General features: G+C 37.2%; 1 protein-coding gene across 6 annotated transcripts in view; it reads right to left on the bottom strand.

The window, feature by feature from the left end:
- Positions 1-18,788, bottom strand: part of LOC143284314 (rab11 family-interacting protein 4-like) — a 37,942-nt gene extending 19,154 nt beyond the window's left edge. For 2 of the 6 annotated variants that reach the window (XM_076591023.1, XM_076591047.1), the window contains exons 1-9: positions 18,581-18,788; positions 15,569-15,674; positions 14,536-14,618; positions 11,090-11,364; positions 10,137-10,217; positions 6,977-7,045; positions 3,917-3,946; positions 792-827; positions 131-245 (exon numbers count right to left, since the gene is read on the bottom strand). In XM_076591023.1, coding sequence (XP_076447138.1) covers positions 131-245; positions 792-827; positions 3,917-3,946; positions 6,977-7,045; positions 10,137-10,217; positions 11,090-11,364; positions 14,536-14,618; positions 15,569-15,674; positions 18,581-18,721 — 936 coding nt within the window. In that variant the 5' untranslated portion in view covers positions 18,722-18,788. The remainder of the gene's footprint in view (positions 1-130; positions 246-791; positions 828-3,916; positions 3,947-6,976; positions 7,046-10,136; positions 10,218-11,089; positions 11,365-14,535; positions 14,619-15,568; positions 15,675-18,580) is intronic. The other 4 variants (XM_076591031.1, XM_076591039.1, XM_076591054.1 and 1 more) reach the window with 4 other exon arrangements.
- Between the last annotated feature and the right edge of the window lie 5,807 nt (positions 18,789-24,595).

Raw genomic sequence — 24,595 nt, 5'->3', positions numbered from 1 at the left:
CATTAAAAAAAAAAAAATTCAATAACTTATATTAGAAAACTCGAAGTGATTTAGATAATTTCCATGACTGCTGTATGAATGACAAAATGTATCAAGGTTCCTTAAACCCCAAATGATTAACACAACTCACTCTGCCATTGAGGTCCTGAAAGTTGCCGTCAATGTCGTCAAATATTTCATCGGAGCCGTAGCTGCTGCGGCGAGTGCTGCTGGGGGTGACGTCCCGTGAACTCCGCTGCAGTTGGCTGCAACACACCATTTCCCATTATCCATATACAAGACATCAAACACTTGATCTTGTGTTGTTCATAGCACAATAAGTCATTCAACCACAAAGTACATTTGTAATGATTCTACCAAGTAACACATACAGCTGTATAACAACAACAACAATAATACTTAAAGTAAGAAGAAGAAGAAGAAATATATAGTACTTGTACAGCACAAACTCATCAAAGTGCCTCCTGTGAAAGAATACAGGAATAGCAATACATAATGGCAAACAATCACACATGAAGACCATCTATTTATCACTGATTCTTTGGGCCCAACTGAACACAGGGGGCTATATCATGGCTGAGCAAATAAATATATGAGAAAAAAATATATTCACACACAGACAAATACATACAGAAATTTACTGTTTACTAATGCATGACATCTGATTTGGTACTTTTTTCGATCATGATCAGAAATCAACAAAACAAACAAAAAATGTATATGTGCAGTGAAATACTCTGAACTAGTATGTGGAATCAATGACCTGCATCACACAAATCAGTGATTCTTACCTTGCCAGGGCTGCAGTGGTAAGTCTCCTGTTCGTGCTGAAACAATAATGCCCAGAACTCTATAAAGTAATGATGACTGCTGCACTTTGCATTGAAAAATGAAGGAGTTAAATGATGAAGAAAAAAGAGATTCCTGTGTCCACAAGAATCATTTTTACATCGCCTGCTTCCTTCAGTATATAAAGACATATCAACACTATCAAAACCTGTCAAGAAAAATAAATGAATAACACACCAGCATAAAAGCATAAAAAGAATAAGTCTTTTTTTTCTAAATGAAATTGTGAATGAATTAAAAAAAAAATTTTTTAATTTAAAATAAAGAATTATGAATGACCAAAGCATGAAAAGGTTACTACAAACAACATCAAAAACAAAAGATGCCTATTCCATCAACCAATAACCGTTGCCTAAATTCAAAACCAAATAACATGAAGTATTCAAGATTTACATTCCTTCAGTATAAATCAAACAACTGGGAATAGTAACCTGAAGTACAATTTGTAGTTACAGTAGTTTCATACAAAAAATTGTTTAATAGATACACTTCATATTTTCCAAAACAGCTAATAATTGTTCATTCATTCACATTTACATTTCTTGTGTTCGTTTCTTACCCATCCTTTTCCTGTCCCCTCCACCCACCCTATCTCTCCACACACACAACTTTCCATCTCTCTGGGGTTTTCTTCAGCAGTGATGTGTATACAGGTATAGAGATATATATCTAGAAAAAGAGAGAGAGGCTGTGTGTGTGTGTGTGTGTGTGTGTGTAAAATACATCGTTTACTGAAGAACACTTCTTCTGCGTTCGATTCTTCTTCTTCTTCTGCGTTCGATAAGAAGAACACAAATATAGGTAAGGTATAAAATAATAATTAAAAAAATAATAAAAATAAAAAAATAAAAAAGTTCTGCAAAATGTGATTCTGAAAACAATTGGGTAAGTATTAAAAAGCATTATGTGTACTGTTATGTGAAAACCTTTGGGAAGGTCTGAAAAAAATGTCCCATGTAATGTGAAACAATTGGGCAAGTATCAACAAACAAACAAAACACAAAAAAAAGAGGAAGAAAAAAAAGAAAGAAAAAAGTGTCATACACAATCTGAGAACAAGAATGATAAGTGGGAGGGTATTTGAAAAAAAAAACGAAGGCATCATGTCTAACCTAAAAACAAGTCTGAGCATAATACAGAGCAAAAAGAAGTATAATGTGCAGTCTGGAAAAATGAATTACTATTCATCCAACAACTATTCATACTGAAGATTACTCAGAAAACACAGTCTCTACCACAGGCTATATTAGCACTGAATTTCATCAGTAAGTCTTCTCCTCTTTTTTTTTTCTCCATTGTTTCCTGTCCTGTTACACTGTTCCAAACTCTTCACATTTAGGTTTCAGCTGAGAGTATAGACTAAGCTGTACTTCAAGACATGTTCTACTTTTTTAAGATATAAGTCTATTGAAAGTGTAAGAACATAAATCTTACAATTATTTTTAAAATATCTATCATCAAGACAAACATACTGAGCATACATACAAGTACAGTATGTAGTGGGGAACTGTACAGCTTTCAGAAATAGACCACATTTTTTCATGTTTATTTAAGAAAAAAAAAGAAAATATCTGCAACACTGAAAAGCATACCAAACAGACTGATAAGATGTAAAACTGTGACAGAATATGTGTGATTGAGTCCAACTGTTTCACAAACATAGATCCATGATCAAAAGTGTTAGATTTCACCATTCAAACGATTGGGTTCGTGTCAAAGAAAACCTGGTAGGTGGAGGTTCATTAGTTCCAGGAACTATCACATTGCAAACCCAGAATTGGTCAACCAGAGAAGGGGGGTGGGGGGGGGAATGAAAGGAGCAACCAAACAAACAGAATAAACAGGAGAGAACTGCTGATCCACCCTTATGGCAACATTTTCAGAAAGAAACAAGTAATACCAAAAGCAAGAACATTTTGCATGCAGGGCTGATTTACTGGACACAATCTGAGACAACTGAACCTGACAAACATGTATTTTTTGTATATTTTTAATCATACTGTGTAAACCAAGAACACATTGGTCAAATGTAAGCTTTATCATCAAATAAACTGGTTCTTGTGTTCGTGTGGGTAATCTTTCTGTCTCTGGAGCTCACACTTGGGATGGGATCCCTCTTTCACTTCACCAAACCGCTACACTCAGCTCTCGCAGTCTGGCCTAAAAAACTACCTCTTTCCAAAATAGCCCCACCCCCACCCCCCAGGCCCCCAACCCACCCACACACACCATTTTTCTCCCTCTTCCCAATGAATGCTTCTTTATCTTCCAATTTTTATGTATCTTTAAGTTTTGTCTTTCATCTCTCGAATTAGAGCTGTGCATTTGTGTGAATGACTGGTGTGTAAGCACTTTGATTTGTCTCTGAACAAGATTCAGCACTACATTATCATTATTATCATATTGTTACAATCTGTCACATCTATCAATGGTTAATGTCGGCTTCAACATCAAATGAATTTATCATGGTGGATAATCTATCACATCTGTTTGAGAATATTTGTATCAAAAGATTTACATAACAATGTGCATGGTAAAATTACTTGTTTCAAAAGATTCACATGATTAGATGATGCTTGTGGGTAAAGTCACTTATTCTAAATGGTTTGCATTATCGTTACCATGGTCAAAAGAGTAATGTTCATGAAATGATTGCACTAAAAACAAAATAAAATGAAAATAAAGAAAGGAAAAACAAAAACATAACTTTAGAAGGGTTGTTTGAAACAAACTCTAAAGCAAGTAATAAAATGAAAATAAAAGGGGTGTGGGGTAGGGGTGGGATTAATCAACAGTGTTCTGTGTACAGAGGATAATTCTATGCCACATCATACAGGACCAATCAGCACTGTATTCTGGGGAGTATTTCGCAACATAATCTCAGGGTGCCCCTGAAGTCCCACTCCACTTGGCAACTTGACAAGGAGTGTAAGCGTCCATGATCCCACGGCCACAAAAACACTGTCACTAGGTCCAGAACAACAATCAGCAATTCAACTGGTTTGTATTATCTATGAGGAGAGAAATCTATCAAATGCCACCCAGGGAAACTGCCGAAACTTCTTACAATGTAGAATCAAGTGATTTCCACTTAGGCCTGTCAAACATATAAGAGCAGAGAGTAAATTTTAGAAAATAAGCAACGCAAAACAAAAACAAACAAAAATCAATGCATGTTTACAGTACAAGCATTTGTAGGAAACATTTCAATACCAATATCACAAACAGGCAAGAAATTCAAGTGTCTACAGTCTGACTAGCTGATCTGTACTGTTATTTTCAGGCATAAAGAGTGTAAAATCTGCTACTATCAGAAACTGTTAGATCTTAAGCATTTTTTGTCTTTTCTGTGCATAAGCCTGCCAAGTTACAAAACCATAAAATATTAAAACAGTGTAACCCACGATCAAACAAGAAGGAACTAAGGATGTGCAAATAACTAACTGAGGAGTATGTATGTATACAAAGGTTTCACAAGTTGGCTAAACAATTTAAGTACTTTTCAAATATTTATTCATTTATTAGTGTGTGCATGATTTTAATACATAATCTTACTTTCAAGACATCTTTTTACCTGTATAACATCATATACATTGTATATTCATAACTATTAGAAAGTAAAGGTGAACACAAATGGCAATTGGAGACAAAAAGCTTATAAATTTTATGTACATTACCATTCCACATTAATGATTAACTTAACAAACATAGGATGAAGCAAATCTACATTCATTCTTCATATCAACATTCCATCCACCAGAAACTGAAAACACATGAAGCACATACCTGCAAAACCATAACCAAGCACACAACATGAAAGAACAATTGCTGCTCCATCTTCTATGTTTCCTCAGTGGTAATATTCTCATTCGACTAATCTCCAATTTCCCAAGCACAAGTCACACCAACATGAGACCACCCATCAGATGAAATTCTACACTACTGTGGAGTAACTTTGGTGGCATATGCAGTCACTTACTCAGTTGTGACACAACATTCAAGGAATGATCCATACAAAGGCAGCTGTCACAATACCCCTTCAATAACAATGCCCATGATTTTTTTTTCTTAAACCAAATATTTTGACATATGCTCTTGACAGCAGTACTACTTATAGACTTTTAAAACTGAGGATAAGATTGGCCTGCAGGTAAAAATTTAGAATGTCATTTTAAGACATCTGGAACTGTGATCATCTCTCTCTCTCTTTCACACACACACACACACACACACACACACATGCACACACACAAATGGAAAAGGTGTATCATTTTCACCCTTTTCATAAAGATCTGACAGCTTAACTCTGAAGTTGGTGCTTCATCAACCCCTAGTTGTGCTTTTAAAGAAACACAGCACAGTCATGAAAATGAAGAAGTAACAATTCCTTTATCAACAAGGGTCATGAGATACGGACATCAGCAGTGCCAGTCAGGAAATTTAAGCAACAGTCTCAAAGACGTGTGCATAAAGTGGATGATCCTATTCTTTTGATTTCAGATCACGGCATATTTGACACAAAACATGTGTTGGCAGGGACAAACAAATCTAAGACCTCCCAAAATGATCCCAATTACTTCTGACCTGAGCACCAAGTTGAGGACCCATTTCGAGTTATAAATAAATCAATGGCTCGTTTTTTCCCACACACTTTTTTTTCACATCACTCTCACCAACAACCCCTTACCCACATCTTTCTGCCTACCCTTTCCAATCTCCATATTTGGTTTTAACATCAACCCCAACTACTGGCAATTTAACTGATAAGGACAATCACCCAAATACAGTCCAGGGAAGAACATTCAACTAACACCAAAATGGCACTACAGAATAATAATATATTAAGACAGCAGTGTGAAGTCTAATACTGTCATTTTAGATGAACAGACTATAAAAAAAAAAAACACCAACAGTGTGAAGGCCAGTTTAATGCAGCAAACCCAGTGACTGAACCTCACAAAACCTGCCATGCAACCAACTGCGCAGTGCAAATTTGAATTTCTATCCTCTATTTCCCTGTATCTCTGTTTTGAATGAGCAGTCCCACATAATGAAATTTGCAACAGCCACAAACGAAGATAACCAAAGCAGAGTTCTACTGTCACACAAAACATTGCATGCAGAACAATCATAGTCACCCACAAAACCAAATGAAAGTAACTCTACAAGCAAGTTTAGTTACATAAGCGTGTCTGCATCAGTGAGACATGAAAAATTATGTGATAATGTTTAACTGAAGAATAAAGTAAATAAGAAAACAAAAATGCAGAAACCATGATAAACAGTTAACACGTTTTTTTTTTCTCTTCTTCAAGTATGGAGAAGCATTGCCTTTTCAACACAGAACAAATTAGACCTGTGTTTGAGCTGATGGACACAAAATATCAATTAGAATTTATTTGTATATTCAGCCCTTCTTTTCTTCACCAGTGCTTTTCCCTGTATAAAGAAACTGAAATCAACCCCCTATCCCTCACATGAGAGTTATGTAAAATTATTAAATTATGCATAAAGAAATCCATATATCTACAATAAACTGTGTATATTACTTTTAAAAAAAAATAAAACAACACAACTCAAACACAAAACAAAGCTATCTCAAATGTTAGTAAGAGATTGTGACCCAACCCAAAAACTGTTTTATAACTAAGTAGATCTCCATAAAAAAAAAAAATTAAACCACAACAAATTCAACCAAATCCTCAGTGACTAAGCAGACACTTTTATTTCTCTGTAATATATATATATATTTTTAATAAGCAGTTATGATATGCATCTATGATTGATTTTAAATAATCACAGACAAACAACAGTAAACATCAATATGTGATTTCCCCTCTTAAAAGCATCAAAGCCTAGCTGACACAAATAAAAACAGTGACATGAGATTTCCCCCACTTAAGCACTGAAGCCTTGCTGATATGTAACAAATCAAAACAATGACACTCAGAGCTGAGAGCAGAAAATTCAATAAACAGAACAATAAAGTACACCAAAGTGAATCCCACTACAAAAGCCAACAGAAGTAGCTGAAAGAAAGCAGACAAGAACAACATGCAGCACCACTGTAAGAACTACACAAAGAAACCAGTTAGTTTCAAATAATTCAGAGGGCTACAGCAAGTACCAGGCTTTTTTATGATTCCTTGATAAAATATCCTTCTTCTCTCCTCGCTTCCTGGAAGTTACTGGAGTTCTGGAATGGAATCAGTCACAGAACAAACAAAAAATACAATTGCAAGAAATATTATATACATATATATATACACAGTATATACCACAAAATTGTTAACTACTTTCATAAAAACATGGAAAGAAAATTGGGCATATGTTCATATCTTACCACAAAAGCCTGACATTTTGTGATTAATGATGAAAAAAACAATGTTTCCAACAAATCCATCACTTCAGCAAAAAAAAGAAAAAGAAAAAAAAATGCAGGTTTTCATTGATAAAAACAATGTAATAAGAAATCATTTCTGAAGGTTCAGACCAAACTAATATAATAAAGTAAGGCAAAATATGTATAAAAGTCAGATGAGTCCACACGGCTGGGTGTTCACTACCACAGTAAAAAAAAACAAACAAAAAACCCACTAAAATATGATTTACAAATACAGAAAAGAAAGATAAGCACATCAACAGCAAGTTTGCCAGTCCAAGCCCAGCTATCTGGAACTGGCTTTTACACATCAACTATATAATCAAGCTTGAGACGATGAAAACAAGAAGAAAAATGAGAAAATAAAGAAAGAAAATGGAGAACAAACATGATTCCTTAGACAACTGTTAATTGTCACATGACTGTAAATTTTCATTTGTCACACGTAATTTATCGAAGCATTAATCTGAGCAGAATAATCTAATATGATAATAGATTATTGACAAATATCTGGGAGAGCCTTTTTTTTCTTTTATATAATGTATTATTCAATATTTCTGTTTCTTCCACCACATGTAATAGTGAAAGAGTTTTTGTCAATCAATGTTTCTATATTATTGTGACGGGGTGGTAAGGTGGTGTTGGAGAAGGTGAAGACAGGTAGAAGGTGTTTGCAGAAGAGAGCCGCAGCCAGGCAAGGTAGACTCGGGAAGGCAGTGCGCTGGTTTTCTTCTTTTATTCTTTCATTCTTCCAGACCAGGAGAGTTCTCTCTTTGTCTGGCACTCGCTCACTCCTTATATTCTGTTCCGCCGAACCGCAAAGCCAGCGCCGCGAAGCAACTCACGAAACCGGCCCTCCGCGAGCCTTGAGGGGCCAAGCTTGTTTGTTTGACCAATTTTAGCGGCTTCTGACTTTCGGCTCAGGGAACTAACATAGACATATTATATATCACACAAAACTACAAGAGACGAGCATTTTCTTAAGCTAAACCATTTTCTACAAAATTAATGTAGTTAAAAACTTTAAACAAAAAGAGTCACTGAATGAACGAGCTTTTAACGAGTTCATGTATCATTTTTGTACATTACAACAATTAATACGTCGCAATATGTAATATAATTGCAACAATTAAGTAACTGAACATCCTGAATTTCCAACTATATAAAAATCATCCATAAAATCTGCTTCTAGAGAAAGATTTTTTATGTAAAAATTCAAGAGAAAACTCAGCGGATAGCTCCCGTGTCGGCACCGCTTGGCGGTGCTTTTGGCACTTGTGATCGACAATGAAATACTTCGTTTAAACCAACTACAACACAATTATACATGCACGATACTAATCAGATTGATAACAGAAATGCAAACATCTGCAAGACACGATATAAAAATGTGTAGGTATTGTAAAAACGTATTTTGCTCAAATCGGCATTGACGAATTCCAATGGCTTGAAGAAGAGATAGTTTTGTGGCGCCGAAATGCCGTCAGACATTTCGTACCATCGCATGCCTATAACTTAGGTGTACACAGAAAGCAGTACACGAGAAGAAGGCTTAATCATTTACATTTTAATGCACATTCTAAATTCCACGGCAACTATATCGATTTATAGAAAACGAAGGTATTTTGTATGTTTCAACTGAGTGGATTTCGAAGATCGCGCCAAAACTCATTCACATAAATATTAGTTTAAAAAAGTTATAGGCTTTCTGGCCAAATGATATCATTACAGTTGAGAAGTATGATCGTTCTGAAGTTCCATAACACAAAACTATAATCTCATCTATAAGGAAGTGTTTATAATTTAACAAATTGATGAAAATCATCAGACGGTTCCCTGTAAAGGGAGATAACTTGTGACCGATTTACAACTTCCTTGGTAACCTTCGGCGAGTCACAAAAATCGTCTGCTAAGCTGGCCCAACAAAGATCGTAGCCAACCCGGCTACATTATATTTTGTTATAAAATATCAACAATATTTTGTTTCTCTTTCTACAATTTCAGAATTTTGTCAACTAATAAAGTACATCGCATTCAAATCATTAATATATGTATATGCTCTTTCATCTCTTTGCACACTGGTTATCTCTGATTACCCACTTTTACTATAAAAGATTACTGTGTACCACTAGTTGGGGCAATACAGCAAAACCAGCTGAAAACTAATCATGCTTTGTACTAAGAGATGCAATTTAACACAAGGTGTATAAAATCATAATTCTTTGGACTTCGTTGATAAAAATTTTTTGTCTGATAATTCAAACACAATGAAATCTTCGTAACTAGTTTGTTCATGTATTAAAATAAACACACATGTCAAATCAATCTTTAGTCACAAACAATGGCACCCCCTTCCACTAAGAAGACACTTCAAAAATGAGTACAAACTCTTTCAGTGATAACACCAGTTCCTTTCTTTCTTTCTTCCTTTCTTTCTTCCTTTCTTTCCATCTTTTGTAAGTTTTCAGGACAAAATATGCACAAACTCTTTCAGTGATAACACCAGTTCCTTTCTTTCTTTCTCTCTTTATAAGTTTTCAGGACACACCAGAAAAAAAGTGTTAGTCTGCGTCATGGGTAATCCTCTCAGAAACGGTAAACAACACAGCAGCAGGGCAAAACACTTCTGATATAATCAAAACAAAATCTTCCAAACAAAATCAAATTGTTAAATCTCTAGAAAGTTAAGCAAATGGCAACACTGCTTGATGACATAACTGGTACTTTTAACCGCATTTAAGCCAAAATAGGCCAGACAAGAAGAAACACTTTCAAAAACGAGAAGAAGAAAAAATTCACACTTGTAGTTTCACTTCAAATCCCGAAAGATATGTAGATCCTGAAGTTAAGAATTAGAAACTGGACACACATTCAGTAAGAAGAAAACAGCAATGATAATACTCACAGGCCTTGGTCAGAGACATCAGCCTCAGATTCCACTTCACCAAAGTCCTCATAATTCTCCTCGTCTGTGATTTCAGGTCTACTGAAACAATTAATGAACTTCGTAATCCATATTAAAACATTTATTCAGTCCTCTTTTCAATAATGTATACTACTTGAATTTTAGTAAAACTTTCCTCATAGTCTTCTTTCTTTTAATAATATCTACTACTAGAATCTTTGTGAACTTCCAGCCCTCTCAAAGTAATGACAGTGGTCATGCATCACTTGTAATCACAGAAACTGAGAAAGAGAGTGCAGACCAACATACAAGGTGAATGCTATACACCCCCACTCCAGATGAGGAACATGTAATGGATAGTAAATAAACATTTCCCTTTCCTTCAGTTTAAACCACCTTTGTCAGCCCCTCTGGAACAATAATTGTTCACAAACTACATGACCATGAAATAAATAGTTTATAAAGATTCTTAAAAGATATATTAAGGCAATCGATTCAATTCTTTAATGTTTTTACAAACATTCCCTGTAACTCTGTAGACATTTCAAGTCAATGGCACAATGTAACATGAGGACAATGTATAAATTGTATCACTGTTTTGGTCAACAATTTCAAATATGCTGAAAGTAATTTACAGAGTGTGTGGCAAAAAAATATACTGGTAATCATATAACAGTATAAAATCTTTTCTTATGTGGTTTTAACTCCACCAAAATTGGAAACAAGTGCCAAACAAGAAAATTAGATGTTTTCCACTTTACTTTCTTTTTCTATGTGAGAGCATAATTTTGACTGATGTTCTATATTCAGTTTTTGTTGTTGTTGGTGGTGTTTTTTTGTTTTTTTTAGCTGATGCTGTGACTGATAACAAGGATCTCATCAAAGCAAAAATATATCAATATCAATGGTAGCCTTCACAATCTGATGCTCTAACCATGATCCAAGCCTTTTACCTGTTTTCGTTGATTTCAGAAGACCGTCCACTGATTGCGCTATCCCCCTCGTCTTCAGAAACTATGGGTGGTGCTAGCACAGTGCTGTTGAACTGCGGAACAAACAAGGAGTCATTCCCAATGGGAGCACCACTGAGAAGGTCCAGACCACTCAGACTGTCCACAAAACTGCTGTTGTTGACTGGGGTTTCAGTGCTGCTGGGTCCACTCAGGTTCTCCAGACCAGCAAAGTCATACTCAGCATATGTGGACTGGCTCGAAGGACTCACTGTTTCCTGCCAATCCAGCCACACAAAATAAAATCTAATAAGGAACTGATGAATAAATGAGTCATAAATTTAAAAAAAACTGTATTAATCAAACAAAAGAATCCATAATTCAACTGACTGCAACTTATTTTCAAAAGAAAATGGATCCTCTCTTTAGTGTTTTTGATTTTTTTTTTTTTTTCAGAAGCCCCATTGTCTGCTCCATTTCAGTGTCATTACTCTCACGCTGCTCATCCGAAGTCCCCAATACACAGCCACACCAGATTTCATCTCAGCACAAGCAGTTCAAATGGAAGTTCTATCAATGTCATTTTGACAGGATCCGATCACCATATGAAACCTTGCATTGCTAGTGAGTCACTGTGGTGGTGTTCAGAAGTGCCAATTCTGATTCAATGTATGCAACCTGACCTTTAGGTTTGGTTGAAATTAAATTCACAGTTTGTCTGGTGGACTGAACATGAATAACTGAGCAGGCAAATGTATGCACGGCAACACCCTGAGGTGACTACTATGAATGGCATCATTGTTTCCAGTCACACAAATAAAGCAGAAAAAGAATATGCTGTACTTTTGTCATCACCCACTGAAATGGGGCCACACAGCTGTTGGAAAAAAATGAAAGAACAACAAAGCGAGTAGACCTAACAAAGGATGTTTTCCTCAAATGAAACATACTGATTTCAAATCAAATAAGGAAGCATTTCTGTGAATACATCTCAAGTATACAATATACGCATGCTAAAACACAAAGCAATACAAAAACAAAACATCAACAAAAGCATTCTAAAGCTTTACCCAACAAACACACACTGAAGTTTTTAAGGTTTGACTTCCAATCAACTACTCTAAGTCAAAACACCAATGCATATATATGGCAGCTATATAAAAACATGTACTCTCTCTCTCTCTCTCTCTCTCTCTCTCTCTCTCTCTCAAACACACACACACACACACACACACACACACACACACACACACACACACACACACACACACACACACATACATACACACACACACACACGCATGTGCACACTCATGCACAAACAAACGAAGGCAAGTATAATAAAAACACAGACAACCCATTTTCACTTGTTCTGTGCACCACTCTTGAACACACAAGACATGAATCATACTTATTCTTCACTTATTTTAATAGCCTTCAATAAATTGACTTTACTGCACACATATGTACACACAGGACAGTGGTGCTACACATGAATCTGCTAGTTTACTTCTTTTTTTCTTCTTTCTTGTTCTTTTTTTTCTTTTTTCTTTTTTTCATTTTACACCTTTCTTTTCAAGGTTGGATGAAAGAAACAAAATTAAAGAAAAGGCATGAATCACATAAATTTGCATATACACATATTACATATAAAAACACCTTTCAACAGATTGTCCACACAACTAAGAGCAGGTCCCAAACAAGGTTCTCTCTATCTAACTCGGGTTTCAATAATCACCCCTATGCTATTAATTACCAGTTATCAGCAGTCCCCAAGGCTACACACCGGCAGTAACACACTAAGATAGCAAACCCTTGTCAGAGTAGATGGGTCTGTGCAGTTCCAACACACAAACATATTTTACAGCAGGAATGCTATTTGGGTTTGCACCTGTTTGGCCCCAAGTGTGCATGCAATGCTGTGTTCAGTTTTGGGTAGTCAACTGTGGAAACAACTAACTGACAAGCTGCTCTGAGACATCTAGAAAGAAAAAAAAAACACCAAAAAACCTACATGAAGCTTTTTGAATTTTGGGGAGACAGATTTTACAAAACCACAAAATTGCTGCTCTGAATAACCAATGTAAAGTAAGCAAAGTATCAACATAGAAAGTTCTATATAAAAAAAAATTTAATTAAAAGAAACAAACACTGTTTCTAATGAATCAACAATATTTCAAGAAGATTCAAGCTATTATAATTATTTCAATACATTCTGAATTAGTAAATATACAGAATAATTTCATGATCCTTCATGATAGTTCTTCTTCTTTTGCTTTGATCTGATAAATGTTATTCAACTCTTGCTGGTGATAACTAACACACATCTTGCAAGGCTATCTGTGAACACGAGTCTCAACCCTAATCAATATCACCATTGTGTTTATCAGTATGTACTGACCCATGAAATCATACAATTAAGAAACCTGCAAGTCATCAGTTACAACAGTTGCAACAACGGTATATATATACTATTACCAACATAATACTGCTACTGCTGCTGCTACTACTTTAACTACTACTGCTACTAATTATTCTTATTATCATTATTATCATCATCATCATTATAAAATATCTGATTACGAACAGAACCAGTAGTAAGTAATGTAGACTGCCACTTTGTCCAATCTGATCATATGTTTTTGTGCAGAAAAATGTTTAAACTTTGTATGTATGCATTTCACACTATCCTCACACAATAAACACAAACATCAATGCACAGTTCCTCTCTCTCTCCCCCTCTCTCTCTCTCTCTCTGCTTCACTTTTTCAGACCTTCTTTGCTCTCACATAAAACAAAGACATGAGGAGAAACAAGAAAATCAATAGTATTTGATTCAATTATTGTAAAAAGAAAAAGGTGGCAGCATCAAAGCACTGGGACTGGGCCACGTAATTACTTCAAGCTTGAAGCATTTGATAAATTATAAATCATGTCTATCCCAGGCATCACAAACTAAGACAATGCCTCTCTATGCCTGTGGGAAATTCTCTGCACAGACCCAGCTGCTGTTGATTCTGTAAGTGATGAAATCAACAAATAGCTTGTTTCACTGCTTTCAAGCTAAAATCAAATGTGTCATTCTGCACAAATAAAAGAATGCCTCTGTGTATTTATGCAGAATGTGATTCATTTGAAGCTCTTTTTTTAAAGTCAAAACACACACACACACACAAACACACACACACACACACACACACACACACACATATATATATATATATATATATATATAAGATTCAGTGTTGCATTCTGATGTATCATTCCAACTCATAAAATTATTGACCTCTGATCTTCAAGACATGGAAAACAAACAATACACAGGTCAGCTGCCACAAAAACTGTTCAAAAAAGCATACTGTGCTGTTTGTTTTCTCCATGACAACATTTTACTAAATTATTTATATCTGATTAACATTAACTTTACAAACTGTGATAAAGTCACTTACATGCAAGCCAGACAAGTCTCCTGCTATGTCCAAAGGAACGAGGGTATCCACACTGACACTGGACCGGATTCTAGATGACTGAGCTGTATTCAAAAACAGCAACGATCAATCATTCATTGCCATGGACAAAGCAGAGGGGGTGATGGGAAGACAGACAGACAGACTGACCCCACAGACAGGTAGATAAATGGGACAGACAAACACACAGACATAAGGTCAACATTTTGCATATTTTGCATGGTTTTATGATAATACAATTTTCTCAAGTTTCCGCAATATATACTATATCATATAAATATTGCAGTCATTGATATCTTTATCATTCCGAGTTCTGTAGGTATTTGATTCTGCTCTCATTATTCTTTCTTCTTCTTCTTTCCGTTACATGACCAACATGCATGCTGGGTATTTTTGTGTCTCCATAACCCACCGAACACTGACATGCATTACAGGATCTTTTACGTGCATATTTGATTTTCTGCGTGTGTATACACACGAAGGCGATACAGGCACTAGCAGGTCTGCACATATGTTGATCTGGGAGACAGGAAAATCTCCTCCAATTGAAAGTCCAACGCTTTAACCACTCATTATTGCACCATTGAAAGTAAAAATCCTAGAACTTCTTAATTTGTTTGATATAACTTTCATACTTTTCTGTATGGTTTCACTTTCTGAGTAAAAAACAGAAACAACAACAAAAATCTATCAAAAACCTACCTCTCCCATGCTAGTAATACTATATAGTTTGAATAAACTTGCAAGTTATATGTTATATTTTTAGAGGAAAAAAACCTTGTTCATGAAGCCAATCAATGGACGGCTCCATGTTTCAGAAAACAAAAATCAAAGGAAACCTGGAAATATTATACACACATATTTTGAGAGAGACAGAGAGAGAGAACTATAGATGTATGTGAATTAAGAAAGCTGGATGATTGTAATGATCTCACACATTGAAAGATATAGTAATGTCTGCAGCAATATTGTGCAAATGTATGGCAGAATAATCAATACATATATGCAGACCCACCTTGATTCTGTATGTCAATTATCTGTTCCACTCCACGGCAGAAATCGTCGTAGCTGATAAGCCCCCTTCCTTCGGGGTCTAAGAGGTTTATGACACCAGTGATTTCCTGCAGGTCAAGATAAACATCAATACATTATTTCAGGTAACACAACCCAACAAACCTTGCTTCTCCACTTTCACTTCGTGTGTAGAGACAGGCAGGTGTGGCGGCTATTGGATGTGCGGCAATATCATCACTCTTTCTGTCACTGTTAGTCCCTGTGTGCCCAAGTCTGCATGGGTGTATCACACTGTGACACATCAATATGTGTGAGTTAGTTTGTGTGTGGATGTGTGTGGGTGTGGGTGTGGTTGGGTGGGTATTGGTGGCTGCACAAGAGCATGCATGTGTGTATACTGTATGAAGTGTATACCATGTCAATATGTGTGGATGTTAATGAGCCTGTTCTATTGTTTTAAAACATTACAAAACCCCAAAGAAAATTTCTAATAAAATATCAAACAATGTAAACTGCCATCAGCTTCTTCACAGTGACACCAACAATACAAACATGTATCCCAATTTAGAAATTCTACAAGTTTCACCTTCATCATGTTCATGTTTCCTTCTGACAATGTGAAGAAAAGTAACACTAAAACGAGCAACAATTAGTCTTATTCAGACAAGTGTTTTGTCAATAGCTTCTGCTAACTGCCAAACAACGTTGAAAACACATATTCTTGTTCTATCACCAAATGCAACATCGAGCCCAGTTAGTACTCAGATGGTTGACTTCCTCAAGTTCCTGGGAGCACAGGGTGCTGTTCGCATTCCTTTAACTCCTTATCCATTTACTTGTTTACTTTATCATTATGTATATTAATTATTATCATTTTACTCCATTTCATTTTATTTTCCCTCAAGGCTTGACTAAGTGTGTTGGGTTACGCTGCTGAGCAGGCATCTGCTCAGCAGATTTGATACAGCGTATACATATGGATTTGTCTGAACACAGTGACACCTTGAGTAACTGAACAGAACTAAACTGAACATCAGGGTGCCGTATCTTATATCATTATAAAATAATCTTTTACTCTGCTGACATTCTTTCTTAACAGATTTCAAAATAGCAAGAAATATATATACATATGGTTACTGGCTGCATACATCTATCCCCTGTTAAAATATCACAATTTAGCACCCCCAGAGTTAAATATACAGTCGATAACATTTAAGAATTTACGGATCCTCTGAATGAAATAAAATAAAAACTTTCATTAGTTTAAGATATAGGATGCCAATCTTCTAAGCCTTTTCTAGAAATATATCCTTTTCAAAAATATTAGATCCACAGACTACAAGAATTTTTATCCACATGCCACTGAATTCCACATGTGTATTTTTCCAGTGTGTTATAAATATAAAATGTCAGCCTCAACAAATCGCAAGATGGACAATCAATAGCTTCTTTTTTTTTTCTTTTTTTTTTTTTTTTTAACCTTCTCTGATTCACTCATAGTGGTTGAACAGCTGTGCACCTGACTGACTCACTCTGGAGTTTCCACACTGCCTTTTGTACTGGCGAATGAGCTAAAAATAGGTATAAAAAATATCTCACTGAATACTAATAACATTGCACAGATACCCCATATCCTTTCTCTTTCTCTGTTTGTGTGTATGAGCATGTGCATGCATGCATACACACATGCGTGCCTGTGTGCATGTGTGTGTGTGGGGGGGGGGGGGGGGGTACAGATGTGCAAAAGTGTGAATTAGAAGTGAAGAGCTTATGATACTGGTACATGTTTTGATAACACAGCAATGTTAAGTCACTTTTTTTCAAAGTGTGTGTGAGCTTGTAAGCAATGAACATTTTCTAAATATTCATGAGCATATAACTGTTCTCCATAGTCTAAATCTGATTTAAGTTGTCAAGTCTGTAAACAAACTTAATTTGTAATTTCAGGAACATCTTCAATAAATCGTTTTATTATTCTTTTTTTTTTTCAACACTATTGATTGTGCCCATTAACTGGTCAGATGACATGACATTGTCATCAAAGTGGTTGTGTGTGTGTGTGTGTGTGTGTGTGTGTGTGTGTGTGTGTGTGTGTGTGTGTGTTTGTGTGTTTGTGTGTGTGTGTGAGTGTTTATAGAAAAAATCATATAACATATATCTCTTCTGCTTGTGTGTGTGCCTGTCTGTAGATGTGTGTGTGTGTGTGTGTGTGTGTGTGTGTGTGTGTGTGTGTGTGTGTGTGAGTGTGTGAGTGTGTGTATACATTTGTGCATGCACAGACAACACAGATAAAAAGAGGGACACTGGCAGAGTATTTGTTCATGTGAGTATTGATGTAAAACAATGTCTGTGTCTTTGTATGTACAATGTTAACCTTTTTATATCTTAATAAGATTTTGATACATATTCTTATAAGAAAATGAAATTAAATCTAACACACACACACACACACACACACACACACACACACACACACACACATATATATATATATAATATATATGTATACAGAGAATAGAAAGAAACATTTGATATCAATAGTGGTCACTGTTAAATGCAGTCATTCACTGAAAAAATGAACAGTGGATGAGATTTTTCCTAAGCATTCTTATCTATTGGTCTCGATCTTTACTGTCTCACTGTCACAGAGAGAAAGGGAGACAGAGATAGAGAGAGAAAAGGTGGGGTGTTGGGGGGTGGGGGTATGAGGTTGGCTTTGCGTAAAGTGTGCCATTCATCACTGCAATAGTTCATTCACGGGAGCATTAAATCACAATTACTAGTAGAAATTCATGGTAAATGAACTATGCATGTACGATTAAACAAAAATTTATATAATGTTTATCCATTAGTCTCACACTGACAGCAACTGTAGCCAACTGGCGTTCTGGGAAGCTAATGGCATTGCTCCAAAACCAGAAACATAACAAACAAGCTGTTTTTCGCTCCTGACAAATTTTCGGTTGTCGATCACTCGATCTTTTCTTAGCGATGATGTCCAGTTAAATCTTACCTCTAAGTCTAAGCCTTCAGCTCCAAAATGATCTTTTGCGAGCCCTCTGAAATGATCGACATCAATGTATCCATCTTTATCATCGTCACACAAATCGAATATGGCTTTATACCGATCTGCATTGCTTTGATGATCTTCCATATCACATCGAAAGCACACGCCCTCCCGGTGAATCACCCACAGGTATCATCTACCTTCCATTACTGGGCAGCTACCACCTTGTATCCACCACAGGATACAGGTCCGCGACTACAAATAGTTCGACAATAACGAGACTTAGAAATATACTTTTGGAGGTAAATGTGTAATCTTGATAGACCACTTATTGGAAAATAATGGTTTATTTCGTTTTAATGAGTAGTTGATTTCAACATCGCAAGTTTGTCATCCATACTTTTTGATTTTACACCTGGCGTAACAATCTATGTGACGTAGGGGGCGTCACACATGTCAACACAAACAGTGTGAGGCACGCAGACATGCAGCTGGTGTTGACACTCGCACAGCAAGCAAGCAGTGAGGATGGAGCGGTTTAACTGCAGCCTCCACTCCTTGCCTCTACAAAATTAAACGCGAACACATTCCAGTGAGTGAGAGAGACAGGAGCGGGGGAGATGGGGGGAGATGAGGCGTGTTGGGTGGAGGATGCCGGGGGGGAAAGAGTACGCAGCCAACTGATGTGTCTGTGTCTCTGTGTGTGTTAGTGTGCGCGCGCGCGCGTGTGTGTGTGTGTGTGTGTGTGTGCGTGCGTGCGCTGGTGTGTATGTCAGTGTGCAGTATGCCACTGGTGTATGTGTGCGTTCAATCGTGTGTGTGGTTTTTTTGTTTGTTTGTTTGGTTGGTTGGGTTTTTTTTTTTGGTTTTTTGGGGTTGTTTTTGTTTGTTTGTTTTTACTGATTTTGCCCACTATTGTGAGTTTAGATGATAAAGAGAGAGAGAGAGAGAGTGTGTGTGTGTGTGTGTGTGTGTGTGTGTGTGTGTGTGTGTGTGTGTGTGTGTGTTCAATACAAATCCGAGCTGTGTTTGTGAAACTGAAGTCGAAAGAGAGACAGCCAGACCGGCAGACCGACAAACAGACAGACAAAGAGGGGGTGGGAAATACTGATGGGAAGAGAGAGCGCAAGTTTGTTTGTGCCGGTGCCGTTGCTTTTTTATCAGTACAACTCTGTGTTTGTCAAACTCTGCGGTGTGAGTGAGCCTGACTGAGAAAGCCGGTGAGTGTGTGTCAGTGCGCGCACCGCCGCGTCATGTGACGGCCCGGGTATGCCAGTGTGTGCATGTGTGCCGTGGTGTGTGTGTGTGTGTGTGTGTGTGTGTGTGTGTGTGTGCACTGCGGTGTGTGTGTGTGTGTGTGTGTGTGTGTGTGTGTGTGCACTGCGGTGTGTGTGTGTGTGTGTGTGTGTGTGTGTGTGTGTGTGTGTGTGTGTGTGTGTGTTATAGATGTGCCACTGAGTATCTCAGTGTCTCTGTCTGTTTGTCTGTCTGCGTGTTTCTCTATCTCAGTCTCGTTTAAAAAAAAAAAATTCATTCTTTTGAATCCAACCCAAGATGGAAGGGGGATGCGAGGGTGTATAAGACACTGTTATCTTTATTTCATTACCCCAGAAAAACGATATTTCGTATGTTCGGTCGTTCCGACGTCAGGTTCTCTACACCCCCCTCCCCCAGAGCTTTCTCTCTCAAGTTTTCACACACACAGACACAGACACAGACACAGACACACACACACACACACACACACACACACACACACACACACACACAAACACGCACGCGCGCGCACGGCACACACAGAGAAAATTAATGCTAAATTTTGTGGCTGCTTTATATCAGCCCTTTTCGTATGATTGTTCATCATGTTTATACAACTGATTATTTTGTATCAACAGAGAGAGAGAGAGAGAGTTTGATGTTGTTTGTTGTTGGGTGCCGCGCCTTTTGCTTTTGGTTTTCATCTAGTTTAGGTGTGTTCTTTTGTTGTTCTATTGTTGTTCCTGATGACCTCTATCAGCGACTGACAAACACCGCATATCGAGATTAAAAATTTGCGCTCGGGATTACTGACTTCCCACACACCCATCCAACGAGGAACGAATCAAATTTATTTCATTGGGACGTACATTCTATGTCATATGTACCTATCAATCAATTTATGCGGATCATCCGTAGTAGTGACGTATAACTTACACGTGCAACGAAGTTAAACAAAAACTAAATCCATTATGATGCATGTGACAGAACACAAATGAAATTGCACGTGTTTGATTAACATTAAATCTACATACATGACTTTCACATTTAAGTCCAAAGGCAAACCCGACAGAATTTTAAAGTGTGTGTTTTCTCCTCTTGCAAAAACAACAACAACAAAACAAAACAAAAACAAACAAACAAAAAACAAAAAAAAAAAACCCAGAAAACAAAAACACCCGACTGCTTCTGTCCTAGGTAATCAGAATTATTGATTTCTGACAAAACTGAAGCAATGCTTAGCCTATATAGGAACCAAATTTTTTTAATAGGCATTCACTTCTATTCATATTTTCTGACACAGTCAAACTTGGCTTTAGGCCTACATCCTTCCCTCAGTCTTTCCAGCTCATGCAGTCAGTCAAGAACCTTGGTCTCATCCTTAACAACACACTGTACGCGCAAAAAAATTTATTAGCCAGACCTGTCAACCCAGCTCCTGCCATTTACGACATCTTTTCTGTTCGGAAAAACCTGTCCACCGACCCAACATTTAAATTCAGTCGTTGCTTCTCTTATTCTCTCTCGCCTTGACAAACATTCTCGATAGTTTGCCTGCTTTATCCATTCACGCCCTTCATTGCATGCAAAACTTGCTGTTCGACTAGTCCTCAGACAAAAATGAAAAAAGATCTGAGTTCATCACTCTCTTGCAGTCTCTCCTCTGACTCCTTGCTTCACACAGAATAAATGTAGTGTCAGCACCCTAGTTTCGTTAAAAACGCAAATCAGTCCAGCTTTCTTATGTGACTACCTTAATTCAATTCTACACCCCATCTCGTTCTCTGAGAATTTAACTGAGGTCCCAAACGAGCGTGGCTGGTGCTAAATCAGGAGAATCAGATTCGGCTGGCGATCCCCATGCAGTTACTGTTGCTGAATAAAGTCGATAATTATGTGATGATCCGAGGTCTGTGAAGAGTGGCGTTTGATGTGGCCCTTCAGATTTGCTCCTCAGTAATGTGTGACTGCAGGAAACATTTTGGCATGCACAGGAGCTTGCAGAGAATGTTGTAGTATCAGCTGTGTCAGTTCCGTTCTAGAACTGGATAAATCCGACTGTGAAATGTGACAACGTCAATGGGGAGAGGTGGGGGGGGGGTTTACATATAGTCTTTTTCATTTTTTATTTGTTTTGGAATACATAAGTCAGATTTTAATCATTCTTTTTAGAGTTGTTCGTGTGAAAACTAATTTGAAGATATTTGTATTACTCTTTTTGTCACAACAAATTTCTCATAGTCTTTTTCGTTTGTTTGTTTTGTTTTTTTGTTTTTTTTTGTTTTGTTTTTTTAATTTGTTTTGAAACACATAAGTCAGATTTTAATCATTCTTTTCAGAGTTGTTCGTGTGAAAACTAATTTGGAGATATTTGTATTTGTATTACTCTTTTTGTCACAACAAATTTCTCTGTGTGAAATTCGCGCAGCTCTCCCCAGGGAGAGCACATCGCGACACTGACAGCGGCGCCATGCATATTTTGTTGTTTTTTCTGCTGAAATTCGCGCAGCTCTCCCGAAGGAGAGCACACCGCGACACTGACAGCAGCGCCACGCATATTTTGTTGTTGTTGTTGTTTTTTCTGCCAACTATTTTATTTGTTTTCTTATCAAGGTGGATTTTTCTACAGAATTTTGCCCAGAGACAACCCTTTTGTTGCCGTGGGTTCTTTTACGTGCGCAAAATGCATGCTGCACACGGGACCTCGGTTTATCGTTTCATCCGAAACCACCAAACCACAGCTCATATAGTCTAGTGGCGGGGGAAAAAATACTGGCGCCTGCCGGTGTGGTTCGAACCAGTGCGTTCAGATTCTCTTGCTTCCTAGGTGGAGGCGTTACCTCTAGGCCAACACTCCACAACTAGGCAGATACGTAAGTTGAATGATATTTGTATCTCCACTGTAAAATGATCGGTTTCAGTCAAAAAATATGAAAAAAAAACAACAACAACAAAGTATAAACAAACAAAGATGATTCTTCCGGACTTTTTTTTTCTTTCTTCTTTTTATTGTTTCCTACATAATCCAGTATCTACCCCAAATTATCTTGAAGGAATTGGCATGAGCTTTCGAGCTGTCCTATTCGGTGTGACGTGTCTTCTGTTGCTTTAGACTTCCGTATTGTCTGTTTGAGGGATGGCTGCTGCCCCGGCCCAGAAGCCTGTCATGTGTTGCAATTGTGGCCGTGTTTCACTGCACGGGGAACCGGAGCTCTTCTGATGGGCGGTCTGCAGCCTACAATACTAGTGTCCTTTTCAAGGACCGCTGCAGAAGCTGCCATCAGAAGGGAGCTGGTGGTCCTGCTCCCAAACAACTGTCACTTTGTAAGAGGTCCCTATGTCAGTGCAGTTGCCCCAGATTCACCCTGGAGACCTATGTATCAAGTCCTAAATCTGCCCCAAAGGCCTGGATCAGCAGAGCTGGGTAGTAAGGTCATGTGTCAATTAAGGTGGTGTATTCGTGAAGACAAGGAAGAAGGTATTTTGTATAGATTTTGAAGGTCGCGACAAAGTTCCTTCAATAAATACGATTTAGAATTAAGGCTTTCTGACCTTACGATACGCTATAACTAAAATGTAATCTTACTAAATTTTAATTACAAAATAACTATAATCCCAAGTAATAGAAAGTGTTCACAGTTTTAAAAAATCGATGAGAAATAATGCTCACTGGAAAGGGGGGTAAATCATTTATGAACAATTTACTTGAAGATTAAGGGGAGGTAAATCAATTGTGACCGATTTACCTTCAGATTGAAGCCAATCCGGCTACGTGTGTGATAGTTTGTATGACTGCAAGTAACAGAGTATTCGAGTGAGTTTTTTTTATCTTAAAGCTTGTGGAACAGTGTGACAGTGTGTGTGTTACAGTGTGACCGTTTGTGTATGACAGAGTGTGTGACAAAGTGAATGACAATGACAGATTGTGTGACAGAGTGTAAGACAATGTGTATGCCTCAGTGTGTGACAGTGTTTGTGACTCCATGTTTGACTGTGTGTATGACAATATGTGAGAACTTGATGACCTGGAACAAACTACTCATGGTATTGGGGCAGCCAGAGAGAATGATCAGAATCCATTAACGGACCTTGAAAGACTGAGGCAGCCCAACATCTAAATGACCATCTAGTGTCCATTTTTACTGAGGATAGCAGCACTGAAGAGATCTGGGCAGAGTAATGCCTGGGTCTGAAAAATGCCCTCACTGAGCATGTCCCACACAAACTTACAAAATGTAAACGAAGCCATCCATTGATTGATAATGTGACGATCAGGACGATCTGAAGGAGAGACCGCCTTCACAAGCGGTGGAAAAAATCTGGTGATTCAGAGGTGCGCAAGTGATTCAAGACTCTCAGGCGGCTTGTCCAGAAACTCCTGCATCGTCTTTACTGGATGTAATATATATATATATATATATATATATATATAGAGAGAGAGAGAGAGAGAGAGAGAGAGAGAGAGAGAGAGAGAAATATCTTAAAAGTAGAAGTAAAAGTACAACTATAGACCTACATATTTGTGTATTTTGGAAGAGGAAATTTGACTTTTCTTTCAATCATAATACATGGATTTTACCTAGGAAAGCAACAAAAGAAGTACGCTTACATGAATTGCAGTGGAAAATAAGTCATAATATATACCCAACAAACATTATTCTAAAAAAAATGGAAGTAGTAGACTCAGAAAATTGTTACTTCTGTCCTGGTAAAATTGATTTTATTGAACATTTTTTCTATGAGTGCTCATCTGTGAAAATACTT

Source organism: Babylonia areolata, chromosome 1 (genome assembly GCF_041734735.1).
Source record: "Babylonia areolata isolate BAREFJ2019XMU chromosome 1, ASM4173473v1, whole genome shotgun sequence".
NCBI classification, from domain to species: Eukaryota; Metazoa; Mollusca; class Gastropoda; order Neogastropoda; family Buccinidae; genus Babylonia; species Babylonia areolata.
Note: the sequence above shows the minus strand (reverse complement) of the source record. Positions and strands in the feature narration are given on the sequence as shown.